Source organism: Physcomitrium patens, chromosome 20 (genome assembly GCF_059467195.1).
Source record: "Physcomitrium patens ecotype Gransden chromosome 20, ASM5946719v1, whole genome shotgun sequence".
NCBI classification, from domain to species: domain Eukaryota; kingdom Viridiplantae; phylum Streptophyta; class Bryopsida; order Funariales; family Funariaceae; genus Physcomitrium; species Physcomitrium patens.
In genome coordinates, this window is record NC_143429.1 from 5,762,368 (window position 1) to 5,781,145 (window position 18,778).

The following is an 18,778-nucleotide window of genomic DNA, read 5'->3' on the forward strand; positions in this document are numbered from 1 at the left end:
TATTAGTGTAAAAAACAACAAATGCACGACGGGAACCCTGCATGTCCACTCCAGAAAACACAAAACCACCATCGCCAGTCAACAGTTCAACGCAAATAGCCGCCCAAGAGTCCTAGAATCGTGAACTCCGTAATCTACTGTATTGAAAGTCCGTGTCTGCTGAAAGTTGAGTCCCTGTGTGTGAAGAAGTTTCGATGACCACAACCATGATTAATTACATGCAAAATAAATGTGTGCATATATATATATATATATATACATACATACCTAAATACATGGTGTGTTTATTTTTAAAATGCACAAAGGATATCTTCTCATGTATTTCTTGTGTCACTTTCTATATTCATAAAAAAAAAGTATTGATGCTATTAAAAATTACTTATTCACTCTAACAAATAAAAAAATTATGTAAATAAAATCTTTAGACCACAAACTTTGTGGAGTGAATATCTAAGTTGTGAAATGTTTCTATGATTATTTTGTTCTTGTAAATTAATTCTTAAAAAAAAAATTAGAGCCACATAAAAGATTAATAACCACTTTAAAATCAAATTTGTTTTTGGAAAGCTCTTTTAATGCTTGTTAAAGAAGATGTAATCTATCTAGTTTATTTCTATGTATTTGCAATTACTTCCTATTTTTTAAGTAGTTCAAGTAACCATCACAATATTATCCATTCAAAAAGAAAAATAGAAAACAATTAGATTTATAGTCATAATAAAAATCAAAAGATAAACTAATTATCTTATTATTATTAAACCAATTATAGTTATTCTCCAATAGAATGTTTGAAATGCAATGACATTCAACAACCACTTTTAACAATATCATCAAGTATCAACAATTTTTTCTAAGATTTTGGTATCAAATGCCTTACATTTTATTATTATTATTATTATATATATAGATATATAAAGTTGTCAATACAACACCCCTAAATGAACACAAGATAGATGCTAGGAATAGGAGACAAGGAACACAAAAGAAAGAATAAGGGCTAGAAATGGAGGACTTAAGAAAAAATTAATCATGAGAATTCAAGGTGTTATATTAATAATATGAAGGTAAATTTAGCATAGAAATATATTGTCTTGGACATACATTTTTATCTTAAAAAAGATGTTGGGTAGAAGGTAAATATAGATAGAATTGATATTATCTTATGGAGAAGCTTTTTAGAAGCTTCATAGATGCATATTTGACTATATACATGTTTATAGTTGATTAATAGATTAGAAACTAAGCCAACAAGTTAGCCATGTGTCACACGTGTAAATAGCTTGTAGTGTAAGCTAACAATATGGTACACATATATGAAACTTCTCTTGCAATTTAAGACATGTGTCTTGCAAATTACACATATGTTGGAGGTTCTATAGGATGTTGCTACATAGCTCCTAGTTGATAGTATATATGGAGGCAAGAGTGAAGCCTTATTCACTCTTGTCAATACTTTTTTAGCCCTTAGTCTTATTTCAAGACTTTCTAGTCTTCTTGTCTTTGACAATAGCCATTCCAATTTCAATACTATATTATTTTTGAGTAAATATCTATTCTTTTTGAGTTACAAAAGAGTATATTGAGTTTTTGATTTTTTAAATTCATGTCCTTGATATATTTTTTAATATTTAATTTATAATAATATTATTAGTAAAAATAAAAATAAAAACATATTTTCTTAAAAAAATTCTTTAAAATATTTATAAATTGCTTCTATACGAGCTCATTAAAATTATATTTGTACCAATATAATAGACATTAAATTTTATTTTAATGATACTTTAAACTTAAAACTTCTAGTACTTTATTTTTATTTTTTATATAAATTGTGGTGCTAATTTTAAAATAAATATTTTATAATTTTTTAAAAATTTAACAAAAAAACTTAATTTAAAAATAGATTAAAATAAATAATTAAAAATCCATTATTATATTTTTATTTTTTTCATAATAAATAGTTGAAGATTATAACTATCTAACTTGTCAAAAAATCAATACAAAATTTGAAGTTTTACATTTATAATATTCAAAATATGAAAAGATAAGAATGTATTTAGTAAAATAATTATAAATATAATAATAAACATTTTAAATAGGGGAATATTAAAGCAACCCAGATTTTTTCTAAAACAACCCACCATCATTAGCATCATCCCCACCCTGCTCGTTTCCAGCTCACGCACCCTCCATTCCCAACTCTCAAAGACCTAATCCGCACACTGACCCCCTCCGCTCCCAGCCAAGGCGGTAGAATTTTTCCTCTGCCAATCCAGAAGAGGTTGTTTACAATGCTCGCAGCAGCTTTATATTGAGAACATCTTGATCCTTAAACAACAGGAGAACGATGAGAAAGACCAGCATTCTCAACGTCTCGGAGTTTGATGAGTAGAGTAGACGGAAATGGCGATGGTTTCATCGACCTTCGAGAGTTTATTGCTTTTCATACTGAGAAGGGTTCCCCCGAAACCAGCCCATCCCGCTCGGGCAGTGGCCAATCGTGTAGCCATGAGAACGATAATCTGTAGTCTACTTTTGATGTGTTTAATGCTGACGAAAATGGCTTCATTTCCACCGAGGAGCTTCAAAGAGTTATGAGAAGTCGGCGATTACAACACTTCCTTGGCGGAGTGTCGACATATGATCAACTGTGTGGACAAAGACAGCGATCACAAAGACAGCGATCGCTGTCATTGACAGCAAATTCAAATTTTATATATATGAGCATTGTAAACAACCTCTTCTGCAAAGTAGGGAGCGCAGAAGAGAAATTCTACTGCTCTGGCTGTGAATGGAGTGAGTAAGAATGTGGATTAGGTATGGGGAACGAGGGAAGGGGATGAGAGTTGGGAATGGAGGGAGTTTGGGCTGAGAACGAGCAGGGTGGGGATGATGGTAATGATGGTGGGTTGCTTTAGTATAAATCTGGGTCGCTTTAACATTCCCTTAAAATATTATAAAGATAAAAACTTCAAAATTTTAAATAGAAATAAAATAAAACCAAGGTCCAATATACATCACCGAGATTTTTAGAAATTTTAATTCTTAAATCATATTTTATTGCTATAATCATTATATATAATTACTTTAAATTTATATTTCAAATTTACACTTAAATAAACAAAGCATTATAGCTATGTAACTAAAACTCCACAAAATAAAAGTTTTATAACAAAACATGTCATGCTTAAATTCCATAACAATGATTTTTTTAAATTACTAACTAAATTTGATTAAGAGACATCCTATCAACTTTGTTAATTTATCTTGTCTTCTTGCATATATTTACTATTACAAAAACTAGTATAAATTTAGAAAAATAAAAATTTAAAACAAAAATTAAGATTAAAAAACATGTTATAGAATTGATAAAATAATAAATATATAATAGATATTATAATGTATAACTAAAAAGAGTATATTAAAAATTTGATAAATTATTATTATAGTAATTAAAAAATAATATCATTTACTAATTTAAAAATAAAGTTTATTATTAACTTTTTAAAATCCATACCTTTATTATAATCAATATCAAATCTTTTAATAATAAGATTCAACAACTGTTATAATCCAATAAATAAATAAAATTTGTTACTTTATTATATGATTTATGTAGTATGTAAAGAATGTAGATGTGTAATATAAAATATTTATTTGATTATTTCTTGGTGTTTTTCAAAGTCAATACACAAGTTTAAATTTTTTATGATTTTTTTTTTATTAAAATAACTTGTAGAATAATCATTTTTTAAAATTTTAGATATTTTGGTTTTTGCAAAAAAATTAGAACTAAAAGATTGATTTCTTAAGTCAATAAATTTATATAATATATATCAAATTAAATTTATTTTTTAAAAACCAATGCTTTAAAATAACTCTAATGTAATTTCAATAAAATAAAATAAATATTTATATTAATTTAATTACAAATCTTGAATATATAAGAACTAAATCTATATTTAATATAACTATTTTAATTTGATAAAAGAGTTAAAATAAAAATTTATATAATTTATTTAAATTATAAAGAGTATAAAGATTATATTATCTATACATATATATATTACTAATTTAAGTTATATTTTTTAGATTTTATCATTTAAAATATGAATATATAAAAAAATAAATACTCCTATTAATATGTAATAAATAAGTAAATAAATATTATTTTTTAAATAATTTATTAGTTAAAATTTACAAAAATAAATCATCCTACTACTTAACTATTGAAACCATGTCATATTATTTTGGATAAAAAATTTAAAATTAATTAATTTTAAAATCCTACTTATTTATTCATATACACATTTGAATTTTCTAGGTGATGAGAAAATCTTTTAAAATTGATCTCTATGGCTCATAGAGAAAAAAACAATTGGATTAATATCAAATTTCAAATGTGGGGGCCAAACTATGAAGATGCAAGAGGTTGTGGTGATGGTTGTATCTCTTTGAATCTCCTCAATATAGTTGGATCTCCTTGAATCTAGAAGCACCAAGCTTCAATAAGGTGCAATTGGAGTGAGTTATATAATACAACCATTGATTTGATGTATGTAAAAATGTCAAATCTCATTAGCTCTTATTTTTACATTATATATATATATATATATATATATATTCATACATTATGAAATAATATTTTTAACATTTATTTATTTTATTTTTATTTAAAAATTAAAATAGTTTCAATAAATTTTATAACAATATATATAAAAAATTCTACAACCATTAAATTTTATTTTTAATTTAAAAGGGTTTTTTAATCTTTTTATGTGTAAACTAAAAAAACATTGAAAAAACTTATAAAACTCTAAAAAAAAAAAAAAAAAAAAAAAAAAAAATCTTCTTTTTTTTATTTTGAATCTTATACAATTTTTTTTTTCAATATGTTAAAATTAGACAAGAGAAAATATCTCAACTTAAAATTATGAAATTACATTTTGTGTCAAGAATGTACCATGTTACTTTGAAGAAAAAAAGATAAGTATAATATAATAACAATCTATCATGGAAGTAAGTACTAGTGGAATAGATATTCATGAATAGAGACCTAAATATAGAATACTTAGACTTTATTGAGACTAATATTTCTTAAATATTACAGTAACATTAAAAATTTAAGTGATTACAATATGTAGTGTTTATTTCTAAACATGTATTTCATTATTTTTTCACATTTGATAGCTATTAGAAATTAGTTTTTTTTCTAAATATTGATTTTTAATAAATAATAGTTTTTTAAGTTAATTTTTTTTAGAAAAATGTATATATATATATATATATATATATATTAAAGTTTTTAGTGATTTAAATGGTGATTCATTCATGTAGTTTTAAAAACATTATTTGAACAATTTCTATACCACAATCTAAATTTATTCCTTCTTGTAATTAATTTTAAATCTAATCAAATATTTGTGAATTTTAGTTATTTTTGATAACCATAGCTAGGATATAAAGTTGCATTATAAATTTTCTTTTACACATCTAACCCTTTTTCATTGTATGTTGTCTTATTTTTTGACAAAATAATTTTTATAATGTTGACCTTATATAATGTACAAATTTATGTAGCCCTTTTAAATATACTCTCTTATTGTTTGTCAAAATATTTTTTTTATGCCCAATGGTACTGATTTCTATTAGTATATTTATGTATACATTATTAAATTTTTATATTATTATTTATAAATATTAAATATTTTTTAATATTAATATTTTTTAATTAAAAAATAAATTTTTATAAAAATAAATTTTAATCCTTTTTAGAAAAAATTCTTTAAAATAATATTATTGGTTTTGTAGCTTTATTTGACTTTAAAATAATATTGATTTGACATATTTTTAAAATCAAATTGGTATTCATTTCAAATAAAATATTAGAATTGTAATTTTATTTTTATATACATAGGATCAAATTTAAAAATTAATAAAAATAATAATTTAAATAAGAAAGATATTATTTTCTATGGCATTTAAGCCATTCTTTGGAATTGAAATAAAAAAATTTAAGTAAATTTTTGAACATGATAAGGTTTTAAAATAAAATAAGATAAACTGATTTCTAGCTATATTTTATTATAAAATAAGATAAACTCACTCCTATCTATATTTTATAATAAATTTTGTTGCATGATAAAAACTCTAAAACATTGTCTCTTGCATTAACACTCAATAGTAGTAAAATACTCTAACATTGGTAGAAACTACTTTTAAAGGATAAGTGATAATACATTCTACTTTTGCAAAAATTTCACTTCTTTATTTTAAAAAATAAAATATACATTTTGTAAGCAAATTTTTAATATTTAAATCAATATAAGTTCCTACTATTTTTGATCCAAGTTCCACATTTTATAGGCTTTAATTGTATCGTGTGTTTTCTACTTTGTAATGATAATTTGTATTTTTTGTCTTATTTTTTAAAACTTGAGTTAAAGATATTTTAAAGCCACACCTTCCTTACAAGGACTTATTAAAGCCACACCTTCCTTACAGGTACTTATTATATGAGTCTCTGTAATATATGAGTCTCATGTCTCCAATTCTATTCCTATCATACATTCCTACCGATCATTCCCACCTCAACCTTACCACCCCATCTCCACCTCCATGTCTCATTATTGCCACCAAGTTCTAATCTTGCTACTTCATCCCCACCACTTTGTCCTGTTATTGCCACCATGTTCCAATCCTACTACCCTATTCCTGCCTCCCTGTTTAGTTATTGCCACTATGTTCCAATCCTGCTACCCTATTCCTGCCTCCCTGTTTAGTTATCGCCACTATGTTCCAATCTCGCTACCCTATTCCTACCTCCCTGTCTCGTTATGGCCACCATGTCCCAATCTCACCACCCTATTCCTACCCTCTTGTCCCAGATTTATGCAAAGCATTTTTAAATTTTAAATTTAAATAGCCATATTTTTATTTTTTTTGCATGTTATTTTATTTATAATTTTTTTTCTTTCAATAATCAACATTAATATGATCAAATATGTTTCAAACAAATAAATCGATTTATGTATTTGGTTTATGTAATATGTCTTATATCTTTAAAATACTATTTAGTTGTTAGAATTATAAAAAAATTCCATTAAAAATAATAAAATATTTTAAGTATAATTTTTTTTGTAAAAAAATATAATAAATAGAAAATAGAAAAAATAATAATAAAACATTAATTATTTGTTGATTCATCATATTTATAAAGTTTAAGTTATTAGTATATATATTAAACTTGTATACAAATCCTAATTAATATTTTTTTGGATATATCATATCAAATGAAGTGCCATTTTTTAAAATACATTGTGTGTAATGGTTTCTAAAATATCTAAGATATATTTTTTTGTTTTTCTTTTCTTTCTTTATATGATTTTTATTTTTTATTTTGCTATCTTATTAAATTTCTTGATTAAAAGTCAAATAATTTTTTTAGATATGAACTATCTAAATGTAAGTTTTGGCAATAAGTTGACATAAATGTTTTCTAGTAAGAATGTTATAAAAGCTTTATTAAAAATATTATTTATTAGAAATTCAATATATAACATGCTCATTGTACTTATCAAGACAAAGTTATTTTTTATAATAAATTAATATTTGATTATAAATATATCTATTTTTTTAATAATCTTTTTATTTTAATAATAATTAAAATCTATATTAAAATCAACTTCTCTCACAAATATACATATTAATATTAGTATTTACTTTAAAAAAAAATTAGATAGAAATAGGTAAATATTTTGTAGACAAGCTTTGTAAAAGCTCCATAGATGTAGGTTGAAAATTTGGCTTTGTGACACACATATTGACCACTTCCTTTACAAGTTGGCTATTTGTCATAAAAATTGGCTTTGTAGCATACATATTGAAAACTTGTCATATAAGTAAGACATGTATCCTGTAAGTTAGAAAATTATTGAATAACCTATAAAACATCATCATGTAGTATTTTAGTTAGATAATATATATAGATATAAGAATAAAAACTTTTTTTACTTTTTTCAATTCTTTTCTTACTTCTAATCCAATTTCAAGAATCTAAAGCTTTCTTGTCTTTAGTAATAGCCATTTTAGTTTCTTCTTGAATATACATATTTTTTCATTCTCTTTATGTTATGTTTTTTTGAGATATATTTCACTTATTGAAGTAAATTTTTCAAGTTCTTATTCTTGACATCTTTTTGCCTATATGTATAAGTTATTAAAACTTAGAAAAGATATTTAGTCCAAAAATCGACTTGATATTAATGGATTTGTAATAGATAGCCGTATTCATAAGTATATTTATTAACATAACTAGATTAGATAAAAATAAGTAAAAATAGATTAAATTATTGATTTTTATTAGATAGCTTCTTTGAAGCTTTGTAGACTTTATATATATATATATATATATATATATATGTGTGTGTGTGTGTGTGTGTGTGTGTGTGTGTGTGTGTGTTTTATAAGTTGACAACATAGCCAAAAAAATTGACTATAAGTTTTACATTTAGCCACTTATGTTACAAGTTGGTTATGTGGTGCATTTGTTGGAAAGTTGTTCTTTAAATTAGATACATGTCCCAAAAGTTAAACACATGTCATATAATATATATAACATTGCCATATAATTTTTTAGTAAAAAATATATACGGAGGTAGGAATAAAGTCTTTTTTATTCTTATCATTGTCATTTTTTTATTCTATCATAATTCAAGACATCATAGTTTTTTTTATATTTGATAATAGCCATTTCAATTTCAATTCTATATCTATCTTTTAATTGTCTACTTTTTCTTTGTTAGTGATATAAGAGTGTATTATCATTTTTAGAACATTATTATGGTTCACATTCTTAATAATTTGATAAGAATATTCATTTTTTATACTTGTTTTATTTTAGAAGTGAGTGAATTATTTCATTTCTTATTGTTGTGTTTGAAATTTTACAAACTATCTATTTTTTTACTATTTTTTTTTAATTTTTTTAATTATAAATAAAATTAATTATATTTTTTTGTAGAAATTTGTATTTCATATAAGAAGTTATAAATTACCCTTTTTTAATTTAATTTATAGATTTATTAAAGTTTTTTATTATAGAGATAGAAAGAAAACAAATGATAGATGTTACACTTAGTAGAAGTCAAAATAGATTTGCAACTATTGCAAATCTTCACAAGCTTGTCAATACCCTTTAATCAAAAAATATTATACATTAGCAATATCAATCATAGAAGTATTATTACTAAACTTATAGAAGAAATTAAAAATAAGATCTAATATCTATGCTAAAAAAATGTGTAATTAATAGAAACAAGTAAACTAATCTTATAATTGAAAATTTTAAAAAAGTTTTACTGCTATGAGATTGAAAGAGTCAAAGATTTGTATCCAAAAGAAATTTAATACAATAAGATCAAAATTTTGATGATTTCTATAAAAATTCAAGTTCTATTTAAGATCATATATTATTCAATAATTTAATAGATTTACTCAAGTTAGATTTATAGACACTCTTTAATTTGAAACTCCTCTCTTTTTATTTATATCTTTAATAAAAAAAGATTCATAACTTATATATGATCTCAATTTATTCTTGGAAGTGTTTATGACCATATTTGGAAAGAGAAATAAAGAAAAGATGGCAGAAACAAAATTCTAGTCTTTACAAGAAGAATTATAATTAGCTACAATTTATATTATCAAATTCCAAATCCTTCCTTGTAATATAGATTGAAATAATAAAAACCTTATGAATGAATTTTGATAAGGATTAAAAAATAATATCAAAGATTTAATATTAATAATACAAAAATAAACTCTTTAAAATAATCCATTATTCTAATCATTGCATGTAACAATCAACAATTTATTCTTTCAAAGGTAATAAGAACAAAGATTTGGTTATAGAAGAGCAAATCAAGTTATGACGACAATTCTTAAATTTATAAAACTTATCCATTAAGGCTAAAACTTATGTAAATTAATATAACTTAATTTAATAAATAGACACCAAAAAAAAGACAAATATCATTGTAAAAACTTATGTTAATATTAAAGAAAAGCATGTCAAAAGACATAAGATTGTTGTATTAAATCAATAAGATTTAAACGAATAAACCTAAATTTTAATATAAAAAAGTTAAAAAATAAGGGCGTCTAATTGCAATAAAGACTTTGTAATTAAAATAAATCTAAACTATCAAATATATTTCTTATATGATGTCACCAACATCCAAATTTACTTTAATAATTATATATATAATATGAATAGATAGAAATAAATAAAAATAGATAAATTTGATAATATCTTATAAAAAAGCTTTTAAGAAGTTTCATAGATGCAACTTGTCTTTATACATGTCTTTAGGCGATTGGTAGGTTGAAAACTTGGCCACATGTTATATGTATTAGACATTTGTGGTACAAGTTGAACATGTGGTACATATATATGAAGCTTGACTTATAAGTTAAACTTGTGTCCTACAAGTTGGATATGTGTTGAAAATCCTATAGAGTATTGCTATGTAGCTCCTAATTAGATAATATATATATAAAAGTAAGAGTGAGGCCATCTTCAATTTTGGCATTTTTTTTTTCTAGTCTAGTTTTGTGAGTTTTTAGTTTTTTAGTCTTTGAAAACAGCCATTTTAATTTCTTCTTGAATATACATATTTACTCATTTATTTTATGTCATCTTTCTTTAAGAAACATCTTACTTATTTATTTATATTCTTTAAGTTCTTGTCTTTAATACACTACTATGAAGAACTACATATTATTTTAGACTTTGTATAATTATTATAACTTCAAATCATAAATTTTTACCTCAAAGACTTTTAAGTAATAAAGTCTTAGAATGATTTTTGGATAATGACTTTGCATTACAACAAGAATTGATACTTTGAAAGAAGATTTGACTAGCTCTAGTAGAAATTATTGATAGATGACTACTTACATTTAAAAACATCATAGAAGAAATCAAACTATTAAAAGTGCCATTAGAAGTTCAAGTATCTAATATTTTCTTTAATATCACTAAATGTCCATTAAATCTTATGATACTTGGTTCTCCTTGGCTTGAATTACATAATTTTAATTTTAATTAAAAATTACAAAAAATCACTTCAATATCTAATTTTAATGACAAAAAACCATCTTGACTTTTATTTGTAAAAAGTCAAGGCATTTATATAAGTTGCAAAAGATAATGATATCATTGTCATTTTTTTGAATTAAGTCTTTATTTAAATAAGAATTGCAATAGAATCTAGAAGCAATTTGAAGAATGTAAATTTGTATTTGAAAAGAAAAATGATGATATATTGTCAAAATATTGGTCTTATGATTGTACAATTGATCTTCAAGAAAGAGCTCAACTACCATTTGAACTAAATTTTAACTTGGTATATAGTAAATTTCTTGTTTTGAAGGAATAAAATAATAAAAATCTTGCAAAGAATTTTATTTGATATTTAAAATCTCTTAAAAAGACAGCAATCTTTTTATTAAAAAAAAGTATAGAACCTTGAAAATGTGTATAGATTATTGAAGACCTCAAAAATTTATCATCAAGAATCATTATTCTTTGCTTTTATTATTGAAACTCCTTAATCAACTAAATGAAACTAAGATCTATATTAAAATAAATCTACAAGGAGACAAGAATTTAATATATATTAAAGAAGGAGATAAATAGAAGAATATATTTTGGAGTAGATATGGCTATTTCAAATACAATGTTATGTCTTTTGGATTTACAAATGCCTTATTTACTTTCTAGCATTTGATGAATGATATATTTTATGAACATTTAAATAATTTCGTTATAAATTTTATGGATAACATGTTTATTTATTTTAAGAATATAAAAGAATATAAAAAAATATGTTTGCCTTATTCTATAAAATCTTAGAGATATAAAATAATACAAAGATAGAAAAATTTATCTTTTAAACAACTTAAGTAGAATTTTTGAAGTTTGTTATTTCATATGAGAATTTATAAATAGATTCTAAGAAGGTAAAAATTATTATAGATTTAATTTTTTTAAATATTGAACATAATTTTTAATATTTTTTAGGATTTAAAAAATATTATCAAATATTTAGTAAGAAATTTTCTTAAGTTGCCACACCAATTATTCAATTAACTTCAAAATAAATATTATGATGGAGCAAAGATAGAGAGGTATCTTTTTAAGGTTTAAAAACATCCTTTATTTCAACTTCTATTTTATATTATCCAAATCTTTTAAAGTTATTTTTTATACAAATAGATGCATCAAATTTTGCATTAAATGTGATTCTATCACAAATAGATATAGATGATAGACTCTATTCTATTGTTTTTCATTCAAAAAATTAATATTATTAATGCTGTAGATGTCGCAGGGCCACGTAGTAATTAAGATTAATTATGATATCCATAACAAAAAACTTTTTGTTATTATGGATTTATTTAAAGAATGTTGTCATTATCTAGAAGATGCTTTTCATCATGTTACAATGTATATTGATCACAAGAATCTTATATATTTTATGTGATTATGTATTTTAAATTCTTGCTATGTCCATTGGAGCATATCTTTGTCACAATTTGTATTTAATATTGCATATTGTCTTCAAAATTAATAAAGCTTATCAAATGCCTTGTTAAAAAGTTCTTTTCTTGCACCAAAATAAGAAGATGGAACACATCATCAACAACAAACTATTTTTTTTGAAACTGGAGTTATTATATTATTAGATTATTAAGTCAATAATTCTAATTGATACTACTTTTTCCAATATAGTTTGTTTAAGTATGTTGACAAACTCTCTAGTTTTTAATGTTAAAAAAATATCATGATAATTCTAAAAAACTTAGTTCAAAGATAATATCTTTTATTATAAAAGACATTAATATATTTTTAAAGCTAAAATATACTTATGTATATTACAAGCTTAACATGACCTTCTTAAGTGCAAGCTAGTTTGGATATAATAAAAAATTAGAACCTAATTCAAGAAATCTTTAGTGGCTTCAAATGTAAAAAGATGTAAAATTATTTTTTCAATCATATAACACTTATTTTAGAACAAAGATTCTATATCATCAACTTCATAAACTTCTCCAATTCCTACCTATTTTAAAACACTCATAGTTATCAGTTTCAATAGATTTTATTATGGATCTTCTAATTTCAAATTTTTAGGGTTCTATCATTATAACGATAGACTATTTTATTAAAATAACACATTTTATACTATGTTCAATAATAATTATCAATGGAAAAACAACTAAACTCTTTTTAGCTAGTATTTATTATTATTATAGACTTTTAAGTGACATTATTTTTAATAGCTAATCTCAGTTTATATCAAGCCTTTAGAGGTCATTCTTTAATCTATTACATGTTGATATCAAGTTATTTTTAACTTTTTATTGTCAAATTGATGGACAAATATAATAAGCAAATCAAATATTAGAACAATATTTGTAATATCTATCAATCACTACTTAGACAAACAGACAATTCTCTGTGGTATTAGCAAAGTTTTTTTATAATAATATAATATATTATTTTATCCAATAAATTTTATTTTTTGCCAATTATGGTTACTACCCACTATTTTGTACTTTTGATTTTATAAAAGTTAAAAGGATCAAAAGTTAAAAGTCAATAGTTAGAGGGTCTTTATACATTAAAGTCCATTTTAAAAGGTCATGGTATAAAAGCATTACAAAGATCTTCTAATTGGCAAAGAAATTTATTTTATTAGAAATCTTGGTTTTTTTTAGCATAGTATAAAGTGAAAAAAAAAAATCAAACAAATTGAACAATTCTAAGGTGTTTCCATAGCAAGAAAATATTACTTTTAGTTCACTCCCAATTTTTCCCAAAAAAAACATCTGTAATTCCAAAGTGTGAAACTAATTGAACTTCACGTAAATTATTTACATGCTCATTGAAAGGAAACCCTAGTTGATCAAAACCCTACCTGCTTAGTCACCAAGCATCCGAGCCAACGATATCGTACTGGATCGTTGTATTCGAGAGGAGCAGATTTGTTCTCATTGTTTTCTTCTGTTTTTTTTCTGATTATTTTTATTTTTATTTTTCCACACTGTCATTTCATACAGACAGGCATCACTTGTTTCAGATGATGATAGTCCGTAATCTCAAGTATCGCTACAGCGCGTTACGACGTGTGAGGAAACTGAACCCTTATGAGAAACGGGATCTGTATTCATGCTGTAGCTTGTGCACAAGTCCACAACGGTGGCGGCCTTATGAGTAGAGTCGCTCTTTCTCTCTCTCGAACCCCCTTTAATCTGAAAATTTTCCTTTACCCTTGTACATTACTTGGTGTCTTGCTACCATTAGTTTTGAAAACGATCCGAAATTTTAGGTGCTAGTAAATTGTGGGAGCACTAATAGTTGTGTATTCGGTGTTGTTGATGGGCGTACTGGTTGTTCGTATGTTGGTTTTCCTCTTAGGTACGCAGTTTTGGCTGTCTGGCTTGACTGAGAGGGGTATGCGATGGAGCGCACTGGCGAAGTGTAGTTAAGAACGTGACATTCTTCCCCGTAGATACCGACATCTGCTATTGGTGGAAGTTAGTTGTGCCATCCCCGCTTCTTTGCACATGACCTCAGTCACTGTAAAAAGCCAGGCGCTCGTCAACAGATAAGAGAACTCGCAGTGCACTTGAACATTCTTAGAGATGTGCAGCGACTTCACTTTGGAGACGAGGTGGAGTGAGGCCCCTATTCCTTCCTCAGCCACCCTGCAGCTTATTTCAAGGCGATGACCTCAGATGGTCTAACCTATCCCCTGTTTCGTAGAGCCATTTTGGTTAGACCACCTAATTTCAAGCGATGACCTCAGATGGTCTAACCATCCGGTTGTTGCGTCTATATTCTCTTTCTTTAGTCCCTACAGTACAAAAACAACCTGTGATTGATCGTGCTAGACCTCAGACATTCTGAGGTGGCCATATAATTTCGTCATGCGAGAAGATTTTTAACATCGAAGACCAACGTATTCTTACCAGCTTTTACCTCTGAATCGTACATCTGCCATGGCGGATTCGGTTTCTATTTCTTCGCTCTGAGAAAAAATTTCATGCAAGGAGATCAGAACGTACTCAGTCTTGCGGCCGCTTCAGCGCTACCCTGAGTTATTGTACTTCTTGAAACACATCATTTTCAAAACGAGAGCAGGAACATTTGATCGTGTTGAAGGCCTGTTCTTTCCTCACTCAGCTGTTCGATTTCATAATTTGGAACAGCTATAGTATCCAGTGCTATGAAACTGCCTATGGTCATTAGTTTGGCAAATTTTTGCAGAGTGTGCGGTGAGAGCAATATTGTGGCTATTAAATAAATCATGCTTGAAATACGGCAGGCGATATTTTCTTCGAGCTGGTGTTTCTTGGGAGTGAACTTCCCCGCTGGACCTTGAAAATTGAAGCTTAGCAGAACCTCTCTCATCCTGTACGCGAATGACGGATTTGTGTATCACCCATTCAAGCTTTCCAATGCAATCTGTTCACAAGATTTACGGTGGTTCCAGATGGCCACGACCCCGTGTGCATTGTTTTCTTGATTTGAAAATTGTGTTTGCAAAAGTGACATGGCTTCGACGTCGAGTAGAGGACCGACGTCACTCTAGTACGTATCTCATAAAAGTCACTGACAAGGCGTGGTCTGCTATACCGCCGTCTAACTCTTATTTTTTGGATTTCTTGTGTGAGCATTCTCTGTACTGCCAAAGTGGTATATTACTACCTACCTGCCGTTCAGGAATTTCGGAAAAAGACATGATGAGCGTTTCTATATATAGCAACCATCAGAACAAGGTGTCATGTCATTTACGTCAGAGATACTATCTCTTCTGCCAATTGATTGAGTTTTGAGCCGCACTCGATCCTGAAACAAACTGTTATTCGAGATCATTATATTTTGCCTTCACGTCACTGAAGAGCACAAATGCTAGTTGCTCTGGAGGTCTTTTCCTTCCATAATGTTTGTCCGTGGACTTCAGCTTCCAATTTGGTCTGAGAAATGCTAGTAAATTCATGTTCGTTTTGTACAGGAAGAAAAATTGGCTACCGTAACAATGGGGAGCTCATGGCTGCCAGAACAATCTTTTCAAAGCTGGGGAAATTACAGGCGAGCACTTGCTAGTATACCAAGCAGACTGATAGATCGGATGAGTGCACGCACGCAGCTGAACGAAGAAGTGACAGACATTAAAGCTCGAAGCAATGTGGACATGAACAAGAACTTGACCTGGTGGGACCTCATCTGGTTTGGAATAGGAGCTGTTATCGGCGCGGGCATTTTTGTCTTGACGGGTGTGGAGGCAAAAAATCACGCAGGTCCGGCAATTGTGATATCCTACGTCATCGCTGGATCCTCTGCTATGTTAAGCGCCTTTTGCTACACCGAATTTGCTGATGAGATCCCCCTCGCTGGTGAGCGTTCGTTAACGCTTGAATTTATCTGCATATAATACCAGCTTCACAATCATTCAATAGGCACCGCGACCGTCACAATATGAGAAATGCAAGAATGAAGGGACTCTCTCATGATATTTTGATTGCTAGAAAGGAGGAGCTTTTGCATACCTGCGGGTGGAGCTTGGCGATTTTATTGCTTTCATAGGCGCAGGCAACATAGTACTTGGAAACGTTATTGGTAGTGCTGCCGTCGCAAGGGGGTGGACTTCTTACTTCGCGTCCCTCATCTTCAGTGGTGTTGACGTGGGTGACAAACTACGAATCGAAACTAATCTTGCTGAAGGATACAATCAGCTCGATCCCATTGCTGTTGCCGTCCTCGTACTTGTTGGTAAGCACATTCAGTATTCTTTTTCAGGCTCGAAGTTACGGAATGATTCAAGATTCAAAAAGCTGTGGCCTCTGAAGAAAATGTGTTCTTCTAAGCGGTTTTTGGAGAATGTAACAGGATTGGTTGCAATATGGAGCACAAAAGGAGCATCGTACGTAAATTGGATCGCGTCCTTGGTCAACATGTTCATCATCGCATTCATCATTGTTGCTGGTCTAGCACTTTCAAACTCCCACAACCTTACGGATGACTTCTTCCATTATGGAGCAAGGGGCATCTTTAGTGCATCATCGGTCTTATTTTTTGCATACCTTGGCTTCGATGCAATTTCAACGATGGCGGAGGAGGTAAAGAATCCGGGACGCGACATCCCCATTGGTTTGCTCGGCTCCATGACCATCTGCACCTTCATTTACATCATGATGGCGGTAACATTGTCCCTCATGGTGCCCTTCTTGAATATCGACGAAGGTGCTCCATTTTCGGTGGCGTTTTCAAGCGTTGGTTGGGATTGGGCGAAGTATATTGTCGCATTAGGCGCACTGAAAGGGATCACGACTGTGTTGTTAGTTTCCACAGTCGGCCAAGCTCGTTATCTCATACACATTGCCCGCTCACATTTGATCCCTCCATGGTTTTCCCAAGTGAATAAGCAAACGCGAACTCCAATTAACGCCACCGCCATCACGATCTTGGCGAGCTCTGTTGTTGGCTTCTTCACCGACCTTCCAATCCTGGGCAACCTCCTCTCCTTGTCCTCCTTGTTCATCTTCTTCTTGGTTGCTGTTGCACTTCTTGTGCGCCGCTACTACGTCCCTGGGCAGACGTCTCGGCAGCATGGGGGCCTTTTCATTGTGTATATGCTACTTATCATCCTTTCCTCCACCGCAATTGCAGCATTCTGGGGACTGAACAAAAGCGGGTATGCCTTGTATGCTGTATGCGGATCTATCTGGTCCTTCTCAACCCTCCTCCTTCACCTAACCCTTAGACCTCTTCGTCAACCGGAGACGTGGGGGGTGCCTTTCATGCCATGGATCCCTTCTCTCTCCGTAGCCTTCAACATCTTCCTCTTGGGCTCTTTGGACAAGGCAAGCTTCATCCGTTTCGGATATTGGACGGGGATGATGCTTGTGTATTACTTTTTCTTTGGCCTGCACTCGACCTACGACGCAGCAAAGTACAACTCCTCGGATCTGGTGCCAAAAACACTACGCAATGAAGGTCAAACTGCGACGATTTATGAACAAGACACACCAAGTTCCACGTCAACATAATCAGAACATGTTGCAAATCGGTCCATGAGTGAGCATTGTCCAAAGTCAGTTTTGAATCTCCTCATGAATCTGAAAGGATGAATGCGAGCGAGAACTTCTAAGTTGAAGTAAGAACTCATAGAGCATGTAGGTCTCGTATTCCCATCGCAGTATACCACAAGGCCCGAGGATCCAAAAAACATATGCGGTGCACTTTCAAGCCCCTTCGCCTAAAACGTCCTCCTTCAGGTTCACATTTCCTAGTTTTTGTACGAAAGCTAACAAACACCCAGCTAGTACATTTTCAGAAACGAAACAGATCAGTTGTTTGTGATTAGGACTTTCACCTTTACAGTAATTGCAGTGAAATAAATTCCATTCGACTTGGCCATTCTTCTCCAGCGTAAATTACGGCTTGATTTCTGAGGTGATCGTGACGACTGCTGCAGATGTGCAATGCAGAATGTAGTCAGAATATCAGAGGCAACGAGAAAAAGTTGTATAGTTCTTGATGTACTGGAAAAAATTAAATTAAGTTCAATTAAATTAAACAAAAAAAACGAGTGCAGCACTCAGACAGCAATGAGAACACCGAAAGCGATGATGAATCCATAGTCTCATAGCTGGACATGAGATATATCCTCCCCGACGATCGAGATATAGACTCCCATGGAATGAAGTC

The 18,778-nt window shown here is 28.7% G+C and overlaps 1 protein-coding gene and 1 long non-coding RNA gene across 5 annotated transcripts; both read left to right on the top strand.

The window, feature by feature from the left end:
- The first annotated feature begins 14,144 nt into the window (after positions 1–14,144).
- Positions 14,145–15,559, top strand: LOC149987269 (uncharacterized). Its single transcript, XR_016498968.1, has 2 exons — positions 14,145–14,278; positions 14,483–15,559. It is a non-coding gene; the product is annotated as an uncharacterized LOC149987269 (long non-coding RNA).
- LOC112273143 (cationic amino acid transporter 1) lies at positions 14,620–18,490 on the top strand. Of its 4 annotated transcripts, XM_073529215.2 has the most exons (5): positions 15,490–15,658; positions 15,791–15,846; positions 16,083–16,464; positions 16,601–16,840; positions 16,958–18,490. In XM_073529215.2, the coding sequence occupies exons 1-5, from the start codon at positions 15,490–15,492 to the stop codon at positions 18,115–18,117; spliced, it is 2,007 nt and encodes a 668-aa protein (XP_073385316.1). In that variant the 3' UTR covers positions 18,118–18,490. The 4 variants fall into 4 exon arrangements, with proteins under 4 accessions (XP_073385318.1, XP_073385316.1, XP_024357375.1 ...); XM_073529217.2 differs by lacking the exons at positions 15,490–15,658; positions 15,791–15,846 and adding an exon at positions 14,620–14,738; XM_024501607.3 differs by having other exon boundaries at positions 15,490–15,846.
- Positions 18,491–18,778: the final 288 nt, after the last annotated feature.